Source organism: Pezoporus wallicus, unplaced genomic scaffold (assembly GCF_028554395.1).
Source record: "Pezoporus wallicus isolate ANWC-B61680 ecotype Strahan unplaced genomic scaffold, APGP_CSIRO_Pwel_v1 contig_5418, whole genome shotgun sequence".
Taxonomy (NCBI): Eukaryota; Metazoa; Chordata; class Aves; order Psittaciformes; family Psittacidae; genus Pezoporus; species Pezoporus wallicus.
Genome location: NW_026640709.1, coordinates 2,348,269 through 2,364,065, shown reverse-complemented (window position 1 = coordinate 2,364,065; position 15,797 = coordinate 2,348,269). Strand labels below are relative to the sequence as shown.

At 36.1% G+C, this 15,797-nt stretch overlaps 1 protein-coding gene across 2 annotated transcripts in view; it reads left to right on the top strand.

Annotated features, from left to right (window-relative positions):
* Positions 1 to 15,797, top strand: part of EIF2AK4 (eukaryotic translation initiation factor 2 alpha kinase 4) — a 38,196-nt gene that overhangs the window by 11,368 nt on the left and 11,031 nt on the right. For both annotated transcript variants that reach the window (XR_008973606.1, XM_057420211.1), the window contains exons 10-31: positions 117 to 226; positions 774 to 931; positions 1,270 to 1,682; positions 2,339 to 2,408; positions 3,058 to 3,141; positions 4,075 to 4,197; positions 4,652 to 4,756; positions 4,994 to 5,051; positions 5,729 to 5,808; positions 6,504 to 6,605; positions 7,232 to 7,282; positions 8,217 to 8,453; positions 9,057 to 9,132; positions 10,043 to 10,164; positions 11,552 to 11,601; positions 11,695 to 11,863; positions 12,340 to 12,456; positions 13,091 to 13,156; positions 13,710 to 13,880; positions 14,437 to 14,571; positions 14,726 to 14,833; positions 15,631 to 15,759. Coding sequence is in view for 1 of the 2 variants with exons in the window: in XM_057420211.1 (XP_057276194.1) it covers positions 117 to 226; positions 774 to 931; positions 1,270 to 1,682; positions 2,339 to 2,408; positions 3,058 to 3,141; positions 4,075 to 4,197; positions 4,652 to 4,756; positions 4,994 to 5,051; positions 5,729 to 5,808; positions 6,504 to 6,605; positions 7,232 to 7,282; positions 8,217 to 8,453; positions 9,057 to 9,132; positions 10,043 to 10,164; positions 11,552 to 11,601; positions 11,695 to 11,863; positions 12,340 to 12,456; positions 13,091 to 13,156; positions 13,710 to 13,880; positions 14,437 to 14,571; positions 14,726 to 14,833; positions 15,631 to 15,759 (2,734 nt within the window). In the remaining variant the exon portion in view is untranslated. The remainder of the gene's footprint in view (positions 1 to 116; positions 227 to 773; positions 932 to 1,269; positions 1,683 to 2,338; positions 2,409 to 3,057; positions 3,142 to 4,074; positions 4,198 to 4,651; positions 4,757 to 4,993; positions 5,052 to 5,728; positions 5,809 to 6,503; positions 6,606 to 7,231; positions 7,283 to 8,216; positions 8,454 to 9,056; positions 9,133 to 10,042; positions 10,165 to 11,551; positions 11,602 to 11,694; positions 11,864 to 12,339; positions 12,457 to 13,090; positions 13,157 to 13,709; positions 13,881 to 14,436; positions 14,572 to 14,725; positions 14,834 to 15,630; positions 15,760 to 15,797) is intronic.

Here is a 15,797-nt window from a genome sequence, read left to right as displayed (position 1 = left end):
TGATTCCCATCTGAATTATAACAGTGATAATTTCTTAAGTATAAGGAGACCTCTTTGAACATTTAGGCCTGAAATGGAATAGGTTTTTGAACAGTTTTCTCTTGGTTTGCTAACAGATGTGTTTGCTTGGAAGATAAGGAAAGATGGACTCCTCAGCAGTTGTTGCAACATAGTTTTATAAACATTCCACGAATGAAAACGCCTGTAGCTGAAGAAAATCTAGATGGTAAGAAACTTGTTTCTTTCTGTATACTGCTAAATAAGTGAACTGTGTGCTGCAGTAATAGGAAAAAAGTGAGCTTCGCAAGACTGCACAAGTGTTTTATGTGAGTGAGTATGGTCTTTAACTTCTGTATCCGTGACTAGCTGGGGTTGGGCCCACTGCTGTTGTCTCATTAGTCAAAGCTGATGCTGTAAATTCATCCACCTCTAAATTCATCCTGTAAATTCATCCACCTCCTGTATGGTGTAAATTTCAGCCTTAGTTTTGTCCTTGGAAGATGTTTGAATAAGACTTCTTCCCTTGTTACATTCATATTAGAATCTGTTCCTTTGTCCAGCATGATTAATGTTAGTAATTAAAAATTGTATTAAAGTTTATGCTTGCACCAGAACTTAACTGTAGACAGCAGAACACTTCTGTATTTTAGATTTCAGTTGTACTTGAAGTTACTTAAGTTTTATCTTCTTCTAATGCTTTTTTGGCAGTCCCTTGTGATTTATCTCCATACCCCATACTGCCAGCAGTGCTGACTTTGATATCCTCTTTACAGATTCGGCAGGCATAGATTGCATTGAGACAGTTGTACCCACCAGTCAGATATCCAGTGCTTCCTTTGTCACAGGAACACAGAGACAATTTTCACGCTACTACAATGAGTTTGAAGAGCTCAAATTACTTGGCAAAGGGGCTTTTGGAGCAGTCATTAAGGTGTGGTAGAAAAGTTATTTCCCTCTGTACAGCCCTTTTTGGTGATGTGTTTGATTTCTCGGAAGCAAAACAATATGCATAGTGTTTGCATGGTTTTATATATTATCTTTTAGTGTGCTGTGCCTGTCTTGTGTTTTTTATCTGGAATAGGCTGATGAGTTTTGTGCAAGGTTGCTGAGAGACTGGGGAGTAGCCTGTCGGTATGGGGAAGCTTGCATTTGAATTGTATTCATTTCCCAGTTGGAAGGAAAACTTCCTCTTACATGAAATTACTCTACTTCTGGCTCTATTTGGTAAAGAAAAGTATTTGACTTTTTAGATTTATTTGAACTTTGCAGGTAAGAAATAACCTTGATGGTTGCTATTATGCTGTGAAACGTATCCGTGTAAACCCTGCCAGCAAGCAATTTCGGAGGATTAAGGGAGAAGTAACATTACTTTCCCGCTTGAACCATGAGAATATCGTAAGGTATTACAATGCTTGGATAGAAAAACATGAACACCCTGTTCCCACGGTGTCTTCATCTGAAACAAACGAAGATAAAAGAATGCCCACCAAAGCCGGTGTCTTCATCTTTAATGCTGAGGAGACAAGTGTTGTGGAAGCTAATGCTCCTCCTCCGGTTTTGACAAGTTCAGTTGAGTGGAGTACTTCGTGTGAAAGATCCTCCAGCAACAAATTCAGTGGAGCTGATCCGGAGTCCAGTGATGATGATGACGATGGTGATGGGGTTTTCTCGCAGTCGTTTCTGTAAGTAGGCTTCAGTATTGGCACTGCAGGGAACATGAACAGAGTTGTTTTTCCAATTTTGTGTCTTTTATCATTCTCACTTCTTTTTAGTTCGCTGCATTTTGTTCTGTCTGTTGGCTCAAAATCAATGCATTTGCCAGCAGTCAGATAGCCAGGGAGAGGAAATTTAGCAGTTAAGAACAGCGAGTGTAGAAGGAAAATCTGGGTTTAGGCTTCTAGAATATTCTTATAATTTGTGTCAGAATGCATAACTGTTTATGCTGGATTGTCTTTTCCAACCTTAAGAGTAAAGTTTTTAATAAACAATAATAGAGAAATATTTTCAAATCCTGAAAAATATTTTACTTGTCCTATTGCTCATGGTAAGTCTTTTGTTTAAGCAAGTAAGTATGCCTCAGTTTTGCTTATTGAGTATACAAGTGGGATTGTACTGATGCAGAGATGAACCTTTCCTTTAAAAGACAGGGATGACAAAGGAAGTGTTATGTGCAAGCAGGATACTTTTGGGGGTTTTGTTTTGGTTTGCTGTTTTTGTTTAAGGCATATGGAAGGTCTTTAACAAAAGCTTAGATTTTTCTATTTTTTTTTTGTCTGCATATAGTTTCCAGATTTATCAGCACCCAAAACTTTTTCTCTTCTTTCTCTTTTTTAAACAGGCCAACCACAGATTCTGAAAGTGAAATAATTTTTGATAATGAAGATGAAAACAGTAAAGGTCAGCTTCCAGTAAGTATAAAGATAAAGCTAGTGAAAATAAAAAGATCATAAAATAGTCTTTGACAAGCAAAGAGGTCAGTTGAGAAGTTTCATTTCAGTTCTGGTGTAAGTACAGAACCACATACGGTTATGTTCCATCAGAGTAAATGTTGTCCCATCGTGAGCTGCATTCACAGAGTCATAGAATCATTAGGGTTGAAAGGGACCTTTGGAGATCAACTAGTTTTTTGTCACTATGTTTATATCAAAATGGTTGGGTGGGGTGGAGGGTGCATTCTATTAAGTAGGTTTTGTATGTTTTAATCTGAATTTTTCTATTATTTTGTTTTTTTTAAACATGCCACACTTTGAGATTTATGTTTCACCCAGATCTTCTTGAATGTTTTTCCTCCAGTGTCTTGTGATGGCAAAACATTACTCATTCTCACTTTGAAAATGAGAGTTGGGTCACACCTGGTTTTGTAGTTTATTTAGAAGCAGTGGCATTACAGAAATGTCAGTAAATTATTTTTACAGATTTTTATGTTATTCAAACATAGTCACAAAAGACGACTTCTCATCAATGCATTTCAGCCATTAGAAAATAGTAATATGCATATAAAAATCTCTGGATGGCTTCTTATAACTAACTTTTCTGTTACTCTTAATTGTGATAAAGGATGAAGAAGGGCATGAAAAGAATAGCCATGGAGGAGAAGACAGGGCACCAGTCATTCAGACAGTGCATTACTTGTACATTCAGGTACAAACTTACTTGAATTTTCAGATAAAATGATACCGTTTATTCCAGCCTGCAGAGATTAATTGCTGGTTTTCATGAGGGAAGTAATGACCTTTAAAATTGCAGATGAGGCCAAGATGAATCTTGGTTTTGCAATAGACTGGTTTTCTGAAAGGCTTGGCTGGTGGCAGCGCACATGGCTTGTTACGCCTTCTAAGGTTCTTTAGTTAGAATCATAGAATCAGCTAGGTTGGAAAAGACCTTTAAGATCATCAAGTCCAACCGCTACCCAGGGACTGCCAAGACCACCACTAAACCATGTTACTAAGGACCTTGTCTACACATTTTTTGAGCAGTTCTAGGGACAGTTCAATGCTTGATCATCCTTTTTGGTGAAGAAATTTTTCCTAATATCCAGTCTAAACTACCCCTGGTGCAGCTTGAGGTCATTAGCTCTTTTCCTATCACTTATTACTTGAGAGAAGAGATCAACCTCCACCTCACTACAACCTCCTTTCAGGTAGTTGTAGAGAGCAGTCAGGTTCCTCCTGAGCCTTCTCTTCTCCAGAGTAAAAATCCCTAGTTCCCTCAGCTGTTCCTCGTAAGACTTGTGCACCAGGCCCTTCACGTCACCTTCTTCTGGACTCACTTCAGTGGCTTGGCTGCTTTTGTCTTATTTTTAACATTTATGTTCAGAATATGCTACTCTGCAAGCTCGTACTGTTGTCCCAGAAAATGGGATAGGACCCATAAGTGAATGCATTTTTTCTACCTATAAAAGACAGCTCTCGGGAAAATTGCAAACAGTTGAATATTTTGGTGATACTGTTTGCTCCTGACCTGTGTGTTGCAGGACCAGCCATTAATATGCACATAGATACAAGTTTTGATGGTCTGTTTTCTTGACAAAACTGCTCTTTCTTCCCTCTGTCCCCTACCACTGCACGACTGAAGATGGAGTATTGTGAAAAGAGCACATTAAGGGATACTATTGACCAAGGATTATATGAAGACACCAGTCGGCTTTGGAGGCTTTTCCGAGAAATTTTAGATGGATTAGCTTATATCCATGAAAAGGTTAGTAAGTATGACACTTACGACCTGTCCATAATAGCTATGTAATATCTTTCTCTGTGTGGGTTTCTTCATATTCCATTCATTTTGGGATGTTTATTAGCAAGGTTTGTTCCCTGCCCTTCCCATTATTAATCTGTTCTAGGGGGTTAGAATATTTTATCATAAACCTGAATTTTATAATGAACCACTTCAGATTTTTCCCTTTGTCACAAAAATTTGATCGCCTTTTAAAAACTTGTTTTTGGTATCTGGTAGCACTGATTATTGTTCCTAGCTTCTGGGCTACAGTCTGTAGTCTTACTTCAAAATTAAGTATCAATGACTTATTACAGTGGGAAATCTACTGCATTAAAAGTATGTAATATGTTCTAGTCTATTACAGAGTTTTAGTTTGAATTGTGTTTATTGTTTAATATTCTATTAGTCTTTATTTTTTTTTGTTCTGCTATAATAGGGAATGATCCACAGAGACTTGAAACCTGTGAACATTTTTTTAGATTCAGATGATCATGTCAAAATTGGTGATTTTGGTTTAGCTACAGATCATCCAGCAAATGCAGTAAGTACAGCTGAAAGTGAAAGAAAAACCCCCTTGAATTTGGTGTTGCAATAACGTGAAAGATGAAAATAAAACATAAAAACATAGTTCTCATTGGACTTTATACTGTGAATGCCATAAACTTGTTTGTTTCTAAGGTTCTAGAGTTAAACCATGTATTGTCAATCAAAGCACTAAGAAAAGCCAACAGAAGCATTTCAAGTGCCATTTACAGTATGTCTGTTTTCCTGATTTCAGGTGGTCTCTAAACAAGAAGAAAATCACTCAGATAGTTCTGTTATGTCTGACCCATCAGGTTAGTTGTGTAGTGGCTTATACTAAATTATTTTAAGCCATCACTTTTATTTTGCAGTCTTGTATAATCTGTTAGAACTTCCATTCATTCTTTAAAGGTAAAACCTGTTTTATTTGGTGGGCCGGGGCGGGGGGAACAACCTCCAACTTTTGACTGGTATCTAAAAATGAATTTGCTTCCACTGCTAGCCTTTTGCCGTAGATATCAGTGCTTTTCTCAGAGTGAGGTGTATAGAGATTCTCTATATCTGTTCCATTTGCACTTCTGTTCTCTTGCCTGTACAGGACAATTTCAGGAGTCAAGGGATTTTTGTTTGGTTGGGTTTTTTTTTAACACCTGTAACAGGCTGCATTTTGTGTTTTGTGTAAAATATAGTACATTGTATGTCTTAAAGTGAGTGTAATAGAAGTGAAATATAGTTGTATTACTTGTGTGCTGACGTACTGCAATTGTATAAAGTAATATGTAAGTTTAGCTACTATAGATAGACATGGATACTTGACCTGTGAAGGGAAGAACTGTCTGTTTTGCAAACTGTTCTCACGTAGGTTTCTCTGAAGAAGGACTGCCTTCCAACCTAGCATAAATGGGGAAAGAAAATGAATGTGTCTTTTCTTGACTTTTATGCTGTATTTCTCTCACACTTTCTTGAAACTTTTTCATCTTTTGCCACATAGGTAATTTGACAGGGATGGTTGGCACTGCACTGTATGTCAGCCCAGAGGTCCAAGGAAGCACTAAGTCTACATACAATCAGGTATGATTAGAATAGATTTAATAAAAAGGTAGCATGGAATCCAAGGTACAATTTAGGTCATTCCTGCTCAATAAAGGTAAATTCAAGGTGGAACAGGGAGTGGGGGTACTGCTGTGGTAAGCAAGGGAATGAGAAATACTCCTTTGAGAGGAGAGCAAGAGTGAAAGGATGTGGGCAAGTCAGTTTTTCTGCCTGGGCTGTGATCGTGACTAGGCGCAAGCAACTTCAATTTGAAAGGACATGATCATGGAGGACCTTGAGTAAAAATGAGTAGGTTATAAATCTTACAGTCTTTAATGAAGGTGAAAAGTCATCAGAAGTATATATTGCTCTCCTGGATTCCTAGACTTGATTTTTGGCAGGTAGGGATACTTTTTTTTTTTTTTCATTTTCATTTGCGGATCCTGTTTCTATGCAGAGATGAGCTGAATTTCAAAGCAGAAGCCTTTTTATAGAGGGAGGTCTTTACATCATGGCAGTGCTGTGATGATAAAAGGTATTGAAGTCTGACAGGTCTGGATTGTGCTGTTTAACAAAACACAAAAACCAAAACAAAACCACAAAAAAACCCACCCTATCTCTGGCTATAATACACTGTGAAATTTAGCCAAAACATTGTTATTTCTCTGCTATCATCAACTGCAGAGAATTCACAGATATTACATTGAAAGTTTCCCTTTTTTATTTTCCCTTAGAAAGTGGACCTGTTCAGTCTGGGTATAATATTCTTTGAAATGTCTTACCATCCTATGAGTACTGCATCAGAAAGGATCTTCGTTCTTAGTCAGTTAAGACTGGTAAGTACACAGATAAAAAGATACTAATCCTTTGCATCAGATAGTTTGTTAAGAGAAGTAGAAGGATGCAAAACAGAGTAAAGCGTTTCCACAAGGAGTGCTTAGGGAAAAAAAAAGTTTATAAAATATATAATGAAAAGTGAAAAATAAGATTGGAGCTGGTACTGACATTCCCTTAATGCACTGTGGTATTACCATCAGTCAGTGTTCTCTCTCTGAAATTTTTATAGTGCAAAACATCAAAGGTGTAAACGTCAGAAAAAGACGTCATGTTTTCATTTCACCCGCTTTTAGACCCAGTGAGTTGCTCTCAGGAACCAGTTGGTATTTGTAGTTGGTAAATTTTTGTGATTATGGGTTGTATCTTCATTATACAGAACATCATAAAAGAAGTTCGGTGACATTCATTTTCCCTTTAGCACTTCAAACTGAAATTGCGTGTGGTTTTTTTCTGTGGTTTTATTTGTTTGGTGGGTTTTGGTTGTTTTTTTGGTTTTGTTTTTTTTTTCCCATGAGCAATAAAGATGCTTAGTTTCTCTGTTTAAATATGTAGAACTTAAAAATAAGACTGGCCTGACCAAGCTGGACTGCATGTTATAATCATATGTGATTTTTGTTTTTTGTAGCCTACTATTGTATTTCCTAAAGACTTTGATGAAGTCAGTCATGCAAAGCAGGTAATTTTGAAGATACTTTAATTATTAGGTGTTCACTGTCAAGAAACATTTATTATCATTTTTCCCCACTTAATTTTAAAATAACAATCTCTTCCAAGTTCTTGTTACATGACATTGGAACGAAGTAAGGAGAAAAAAGTTGACACGGAATTACACAAAATTCCCTAAGCTGAGTCATAAAGAAATGTGGAGTTCATGGGCATACCTTTTAAGCTCTGAAGGACAATTTTTGGCTAAGACAAATCAGCTGTGTTGATTAACTCTTAAACTTTCAGAAGAAATCTGTGTCACAGAACAGAGAGAGTTGTGCAAGCTAAATTGACTGCGCTGAGCTTGTAGAGTTGTCAAGAGGTGTTATGAATGCCTCCATGGCAGATAAATGTGCAGTGTAATCTTCTCTGGACCATCTAGATAACTTTTATCTTGTGCTAGTGGACTCTTCATTGAACATTAGCATTATCTTTTTGTCTCTTATGCCTGTGAAATGACAATCTGCCTGTTACTAGTACCATAAAAATGTTTCCCTCTAGTAAAGTTTGCTGTAATATGCCAGGAAGATTCCCCCTTCTTTATTATGTGTAACTATCAGATCTTTGTTGTTATGCATATGATTCTGCTTTCTTTGTTGGTAAAGAGATGCCAGAGATAGCATAACATAGAACAACAACGGATACTACATATTTTGTCATCCCAGGAGGCATATTTCTAAAAGCTTTCATGTTTTAGTAAATGTTATTCAAATAATAACACAAGAAAAGATATTCAGAATTTTAAAAACAAAGAACATTCACCCCAAAAATTCAGATCCTGCTTTTTTAGTCCCCTGTAAAGCCTCATATTTTTTTATTAATATGAGGTGACTGGGAAGTTTGTTATAAGTACTGCTAATGTCTGACCTTTTTTCTAAACTATAACATTCATATTTATTTTGTAGAGATCAGTTATTACATGGCTCCTGAACCATGATCCTGCAGCACGACCAACAGCTGTGGAGCTGTTAAAAAGTGAACATCTTCCACCACCACAAATGGAAGAATCTGAACTCCACGAAGTACTGCACCATACGTTAACTAACGTGGATGGAAAGGCCTACAGGACTATGATGAGTCACATATTTTCGCAGCGTGTATCTCCAGCTATAGATTATACCTATGACAGTGATATGTTGAAGGTTTGTAGGTGTTTAGGGGATGCATGTTGTTTCAGTTTTTTCCATGTTGGATTAAAAAAAAAAGTTTATATGAGTAGACTCTAACATGTTTGAAAGAATTGCATTCTCTCTTGAAATCAGCCTTCACGTTAGTTCCCATTTAAAGCTATTGCCTGTACTATGTGAGCCTGAATAACCACTTCCCATTTAAAACTTAACATTCATTCTTCATGGAAGAAACAAGCAATGTTTGATTATAGCAGGTAAAGCTTTAAGCTTATATCCAGATGATTACTTTCTTTACTCTGAATTTCTATCAAACTAATGCTACTTGTATCTGATTGCCAACAGAATGCGTTGCCTCTGACTGTTTTCTTCCCTGTCTAATCATGGCAATCAAAGTAATCCTTCTTGGTTTCTCAGCTTTTAAACATTTCTAAATCTGAAGAAATACAAGGTAATATAGCACAATAATGCTTTTCATAGCTCTAGTTATTTTTTATTACAGTGGGATGAGATAGCAGAATGCTTATTGCCTATATTACATGGAATAATTGCCTGTATTACCTGGAGTGTTCATGGCATATAAATTATATATGTACTTTTTATTTGTGATGGTTTCAGGGTAGTTTTTCTGTTTGGGCAGCCAAGATACAGCAGCATGTATGTGAGATTGTCAGCCGGATATTTAAAAGACACGGTGGGTGTGTTCACCAGAGTTGTTCCTTTAAATTTTTTTATGATTGAATGGATTTAAGAGAACAGAATGGTTTTACTGCTGTCACAGAGTAAGAAGCTTCACAGACTTTGAAACATGTTTTCATTCTTCTGGAAAAAAAAAAAAGCGGGGGATGGCATATATATATTTTTTTTCTGTTAGACTGTATTGCTGTCTCTAATGGCTAGAAGCATTTCCTTGTATTTGGGGTGCTTTTTTTCCCCCTGATTAAAAGTTTTTGTTGACATCTAATTGAAGAAGTGAGTAAAGCTTCCATAACAAAATAGCCATTTGAGAATCAGTAGAGAATTTAAAACAGGAAAGTATTTTTCAGAGATTAGTGATATTATTGTTAATAGTTAGGTTTCAGTTAAGATTGGATTTATACAGATAGATGGTTGCAAAATAAAGCCAGAAAAAAGGGTATTAAATAATTTACAGTGAACCATAAACACTTCTAGTATGATTTTGAGGCACAGGATGCTATATGTCTGAACAATTTTTGTTCTCCATAGAAGTGGCTCTAGATCAAAACAGTACTAGTGGTATCTGTAGAGTTTCTCATCTGTTGCATATGCATGCTTTTGTGAAAGGTGGTGTTCAAAAAGGGAGGCAAAGTGAGGATTCTGCTGGTGCTATGGAACTGGCAGTTCTCTGTTTCTCTGTGAGGGTGCCTGCTGAACCCAAGAAGTATGCAAGATGGAACATCTGTTTGATGGCATTGTTTAAAGAGTGGAGGAGGAAAGTCTATTAAGGACACTTGAAATAATGTAATTTTTTAAAGGCATTGGTTGAGATTATCATGGTCTGCAAGATTGTTTGTGAGCTTGTTGCATAAAGCAGATGTTACTTCTGAAATGCGAGGTAATAGTATTTTACTGGTTTTGTGCAGGAGCCATCAAGCTGCATACTCCACTGCTAATGCCCAGAAATAAAAAACTGTATGAACATAATGAAGCTTCCTATTTCATGGATCACAGTGGGATGCTGGTAATGCTTCCATATGACCTCAGGGTAAGTAGTTTCCTCTCTGCAGGCAAAGCTGGGTTTGAAGAGTCCTGTGATGTTTGTAGATACCTTTGATTCACTAGTGGCAAATCTGGTTTAAGCTTACACTGCTTCAGCATTTCAGAAGAAGTATATCTTACACAGGTAAAAATAGTGCCATATTGTAAGTGTAATCGATGTTACTGATGATTTGTGGAGTTTTTGTGGTTTGTTTGTTGGGGTTTTTTCTTCCATATGTAAGAGACACTTTTCCAGTTGTTGGCGCGGGAGTCACGGACAACACAGAAACAATCAATGTGATCAAGCGATTGCCAAATTTACTACAAAGCCTTAACTCTTTATATACTGTTTCTTACATGCAGTTACAGTGATTTGGCATATTATGATTGGATACATGTCTTGAAGACCCTTAGTGACTAACATATAATTGGTTAAGCACAGGTGTGAGAACTTGACCTCGAAAGCTTGCCAGCAGTCCACAGTTCTCATTAACTCAGTGAATTCCAGCTTCTTCTTATCTTGCTTGCTTAAGCTTCTTCGGGCCTCTCATGGCCTTGCTGTATCTTTCAGGATTATTCAGAGTTTATGTACTAATTATGCATTCTCCCGTGAGAACACTATCTCCACAGCCAGTGACCAGTGAAAATTCTAGTATTTACATCCCTTTCTTATTTATAGAGAATGTGAGTAATGTTCTGTCCAGTTTTGTGTTTCTCAAACAGATGTTGTCAAGGATCAGTCTACTCTTGGGAGGTATTGCTGTTTGAGCAGTTTACAGTCTGGGATTCCTCTCTCAGTCACACCAAATTATGTGCAATGGTGGCCTCATTAATTACCTTGCATTTAAAACCTAAATGCTTTGTGGTTTTTGTTTACTAGTGACGGTTAAAGAACATGACTTTTTATACTCCATTTCATTAATGTAAGGTCAGTTTGACTTGTCTTTCCTTTGCATTTGTAAGATCAAGCTATACAATGTGATTCCTAATTAAGGATTTGTGTGGGATCCACAAAATTGATTTTTCTGTAGGAATTACTTGTTTGGAAAATGTGTCAACCAAAGATTTATTAAAAAATACTCCTTTTATGTAAGCAACAAAATAATCTGCTTGTACATTTTAATATGCTAATAGTTGATTTATGATGCATTTTGCATGCAGTAGGGTAATTAAGAAATATCCTTGTGTTCCTCTCCAAGCTCTTTTAGGAACTTGGCATGGAGGGAAATGTTATCATTTAAAACTTGGAGCAAGGATGATTAATATTACTTGGCTATGGCAAATATTTAAGGCACTTACAGATGTGAGAGTACAAGTGTTACTGCATGGTAGTAATCTCCAGAGCCTAGTCAGAATGTCTTGTTTCAACAATTTATATATATTTTGTTTTTCAGATTCCTTTTGCAAGATTTGTAGCTAGAAATAATATATCAAACTTGAAAAGGTAAGGGATATAGAGATAACATTTTGCACAAGTGCTGTGCTTTATGACAGTGACCTCTGAAGATGCTAATTCTTTCTTCAATGTTTCCTTTAGATACTGTATAGAGCGAGTTTTCAGACCTCGGAAGTTAGACCGCTGTCATCCTAAAGAACTCCTAGAATGTGCATTTGACATCGTAACATCTACTGGAAATAGCTTTTTGCCTATAGCAGAAACAATTTATGTCATTTCAGAAATCATTCAAGAGTTTTCAGTGCTACAGGTAGATTCTTTAATCATGCCCTTTGTTCTCTTTCCATCCTAAAATGTTAATCTAAGTAAATATTTAGTCTAATGTCTTCAAAAAGGGTAGTTCCTTTAACTTTAGCTACAGAGGCGTTTTCACATTTTATCGTTAGTCAATTATAGAACACTGTGATTTAAATAAAAAATACGTTTCATAGGTAAACTTAAAATGAAGCATAGGTTTGTGTGCAAAGGAAATATTAATTGAATATTTACAGTGCCACTGAAGTAACGTATTTCTAATGTCAGGTAGGTGATTAGTGTAGAATGGGACAAGCCTTGTCAGTCTTAGTTACAGATGGGAGGCAAGGTGGTGGAAGGAGGGGTCTAAAGTGAGTTTTGAGCTATTATTAAATCTTTAGAAATTATTGTTGTTGTTAATGTTACTATTACTAAGCAAATGGAATGCAAGTAAAACTTTTTCTTTCTTCTTTTTTGTTTACCTTTTGCTAGGAAAGAAATTACAGTATTTACTTGAACCACACTGCCTTACTGAAAGCTATACTTTTGCACTGTGGGATACCAGAGGATAAACTCAATCAAGTCTACATCATTCTGTATGATGCTGTGGTAAGTGATTAGTTATAGATCTAATCTCTATAATCATCACTGTAGAGTATCTTGTTTTGTGGAGTTGTCTCTGAAAATGAGTGACAGTCCATTGCCAGAATAACCAGGAATATCTATAAGAAACAGAACTATCTTTGGGCTGTAAAATTAGATTAATTCCTTTTGTGTTACTTCTGGGATGTTTTCAGATGTTTTAAGATTTTTAGATGTGTATTTATGAGATAATTATTCACCTGTGTAATTAAGAACTGGTAGGCAATTCAATAAAAACTTCAAAATGTATCTTAATATCATGTTGGTCTTTCCTACCGTATAAGCAGAGAAAATAGATGAAATCCATTTAAATAATTAAGTTAAGGTTTAAATCCCAACAAAGTGCACGTCTGCATAAGCACAGCTTAAGTTGGTATTTGTATGCTTTTTGTTGCTTCTTGAAATGAAGCTGAGTAAGGCTCACTACAGTATTGGTGGAAAATATGTCATTTATTGGTTTTGTTCTTTTACAGTATTATTGCAGTTTGTAAGTGAAACATTTAATTAAAAGCATTGGAAAGTTGTGTTTTAATTTTTCTCAGCAATAGTAATTTTTTGGTAACTCGGTTGCTGAACACGTTTGAATCTGTTTCTTTTGTAGACTGAAAAGCTAACTAAAAGAGAAGTAGAAGCCAAATTCTGTAATCTTTCTCTCACATCAAATAGTGTAAGTAATTTTAATTCAATGATAATTTCTCTGTAACTTGCCGTAACTCAGTAATACTTTATTTATTTTGCAGATTAATCAGCCAGAGTAAGTAAAATAAATGGTTACATCTGTTATTCAAAATAGATCAGTCTAATTGGAAGTGAGTCTGATTTTGTTCCTTCTTCTTTCTGAAAGTCGGTATTGCAATACTCCAAGTTTCTTTCTGCTTTTAAAATATTTTTTGGACTGTGGAAGCAATTGAAGGATAAACAGAATATTTTACAGTGGTATTTGGTAAAATAAACTGAGAGAAACTTGAGAAAAAAAAAAAGTCTGCAAATGTTGATGAATGTACATAAGGAGTTGAGGTTAACTTCTGGACAACCTGAGGAGTCTTGTGCCTGTCCATTCCTTTCCTCAACTCACTAGGTGAAAATGGGCTGCTAGGCTAAACAAACAAAAGAGGCAGATATTTTATTCACACGAAGTCTAGGGTTTTTTTAGATGTGATCTGTTGTGAGTGCTGTCAGTGGTGCTACCTATATTTTTTTTCTTTGGTTTTTGCTTTTAGCTTTCTCGGCTCTACAGATTCATTGAACAGAAGGGAGAAGCAAGTAATGTATTTCCATTTTTAAACACAATGATAAAACAAAAGCCAGGTGTCACTCAGCTGCTGAAGCATGGCATGAAGGATTTAGAGGAAGTCATTGGTCTTTTAAAGCAACTTGGAATAAAGCTTCAGGTTTGTAAAATACTCTGCTAATAAATTAATGGCTTCATAGGCTGCTGGGCTTTGTAATTTGCCAGGAAACAAAGTAGTCATATTTTAGAATAGAAAAACCACATCGAAGTGTCTTTTGATGGCAAGTAATAATACTGGCACTGATTCCTTTTAAGACCTCTTCCAGTCAGAAGTCTCTGGTTTAATCTCTGTCTAATGACATACAGACTACCATTTTTTTCTTCCCCAGCCCAGACTGAAGACATCACTTAGAGCATAAAGGAATTTTTAAATTTTGAAACAAACGAAATATTTTAAAAATACAGAAAGCTGTTGACTACTGAAGTCCTCCCCACCTCCACCTTCCTTGAGGCTTGCTGTTTGGGTTTTCTGCTATAGGTCTCTTGGGATGCTTTAACATTAAAACATGATTTCCTTATTTTTATTTAAGGAGTGTTTCTGTATGTCTTCCTTATGTGCAAACAGTGTTTTCAATCCTTGCTGTTAACAGAAAATCAATTATACTAACTATAATACTGGTAAAGGTCTTGTACACATACTCATTTTTATTTTACAGGTTTCTATAAATCTGGGGCTTGTTTACAAAATACAGCAGCACAATGGAATTATCTTTCAGTTTATAGCATACATCAAAAGAAGACAAAGAACTGTGCCTGAAATTCTTGCTGCGGGGGGCAGGTATGATCATCTGGTATGTACTCATTTCTGTTTATTTATTTACTTAAACCATACTCATTTCTATCTATCTATTTCTTTATTTTAACCACAAAAAAATGAAACGCCTTTTTGACATTTTGCAGAGATAATTATTTGGGTCTTCCATTTTGTTTTTGTCTTGTTTTGAGATTCCACAATTTAGAGGGCCACAGACGGTAGGACCTGTTCCTTCAGCTGTTGGAGTCAGCATAGCTATAGATAAAATAACTGCTGCTGTTTCCAGTGTGGAGGATTCTGTAAGTCTTTGGAGGGGGGCGGGATATAGGGCCTTTGTTTGTTTGTTTACTCCTGACAGTTTACTAACCTAATTGTAGCCACAGATGGGTAAAAACAAAGATGTTCAGCTGTGTCCCAAAATAATAGCATACTGAAATAGACAGTAAATATTGAGATTACCTGTTTTCTTCTGTGTTTCTCTGCAGAGAATTACTTATTTTATTAATAAAAATATATTATTTAATAAGAATTAGGGAAAGAGAAGACGATCTTCAGGCTTTATATCCCTTTTTTAAAAATTTAAATGAGACATCTTCCTCAGCCTGTAGATTGTTGCAGGTAGAAGAGTAGTAGCTGATTAAGTGTAGTACCTAATAAGTGTTACTTTGCCCCTACCACTTCTGCCCTTATAAAAGTATATAGAAGGTGGAAATGGAAAGAAACTTAAGCAAATGGACTATTTTGTACAATGTCACACAGTTTTACTTGGTTGTGGAATGTGCGTTTTACAAACTTCTCTTTATAAGAATAGATTAACATTGCTAAGCAGAAAAGGGAAGAACAGAATAAGCTAGGATACTTCGCAAGCTGAGGCTGTGCAGATGCTTTTTATCAAAGAGCAAGCTTCAGTGGCTCTCAAACATGCTCAGGTAGATTGTGGCTCTAAGAAGAGATGGATCTAACCTGTTTTTTCAGCTTGATGGATTTTGAAAAGCATTAGCATATTTATTCTCTTTGTTACTTTCACTGCCTTATGAAGGGGGAAAAGGAGGTCTCGTGGCTAATACTATCCCTCTTGTTTTTACTTTCCCTTCAGGTTTCTGTCAGCTCATGTGACCTGCTGGTTGTAAGTGTTGGTCAGATGTCCATGGGTAGAGCTATCAATATTGTTCAGAAACTCTGGACTGTAGGAATTCCAGCCGAAATCATGTATGACTGGTCCCAGGTAGAATTTCTGTCTCTCTGTGTTAATTATGTTGTTGA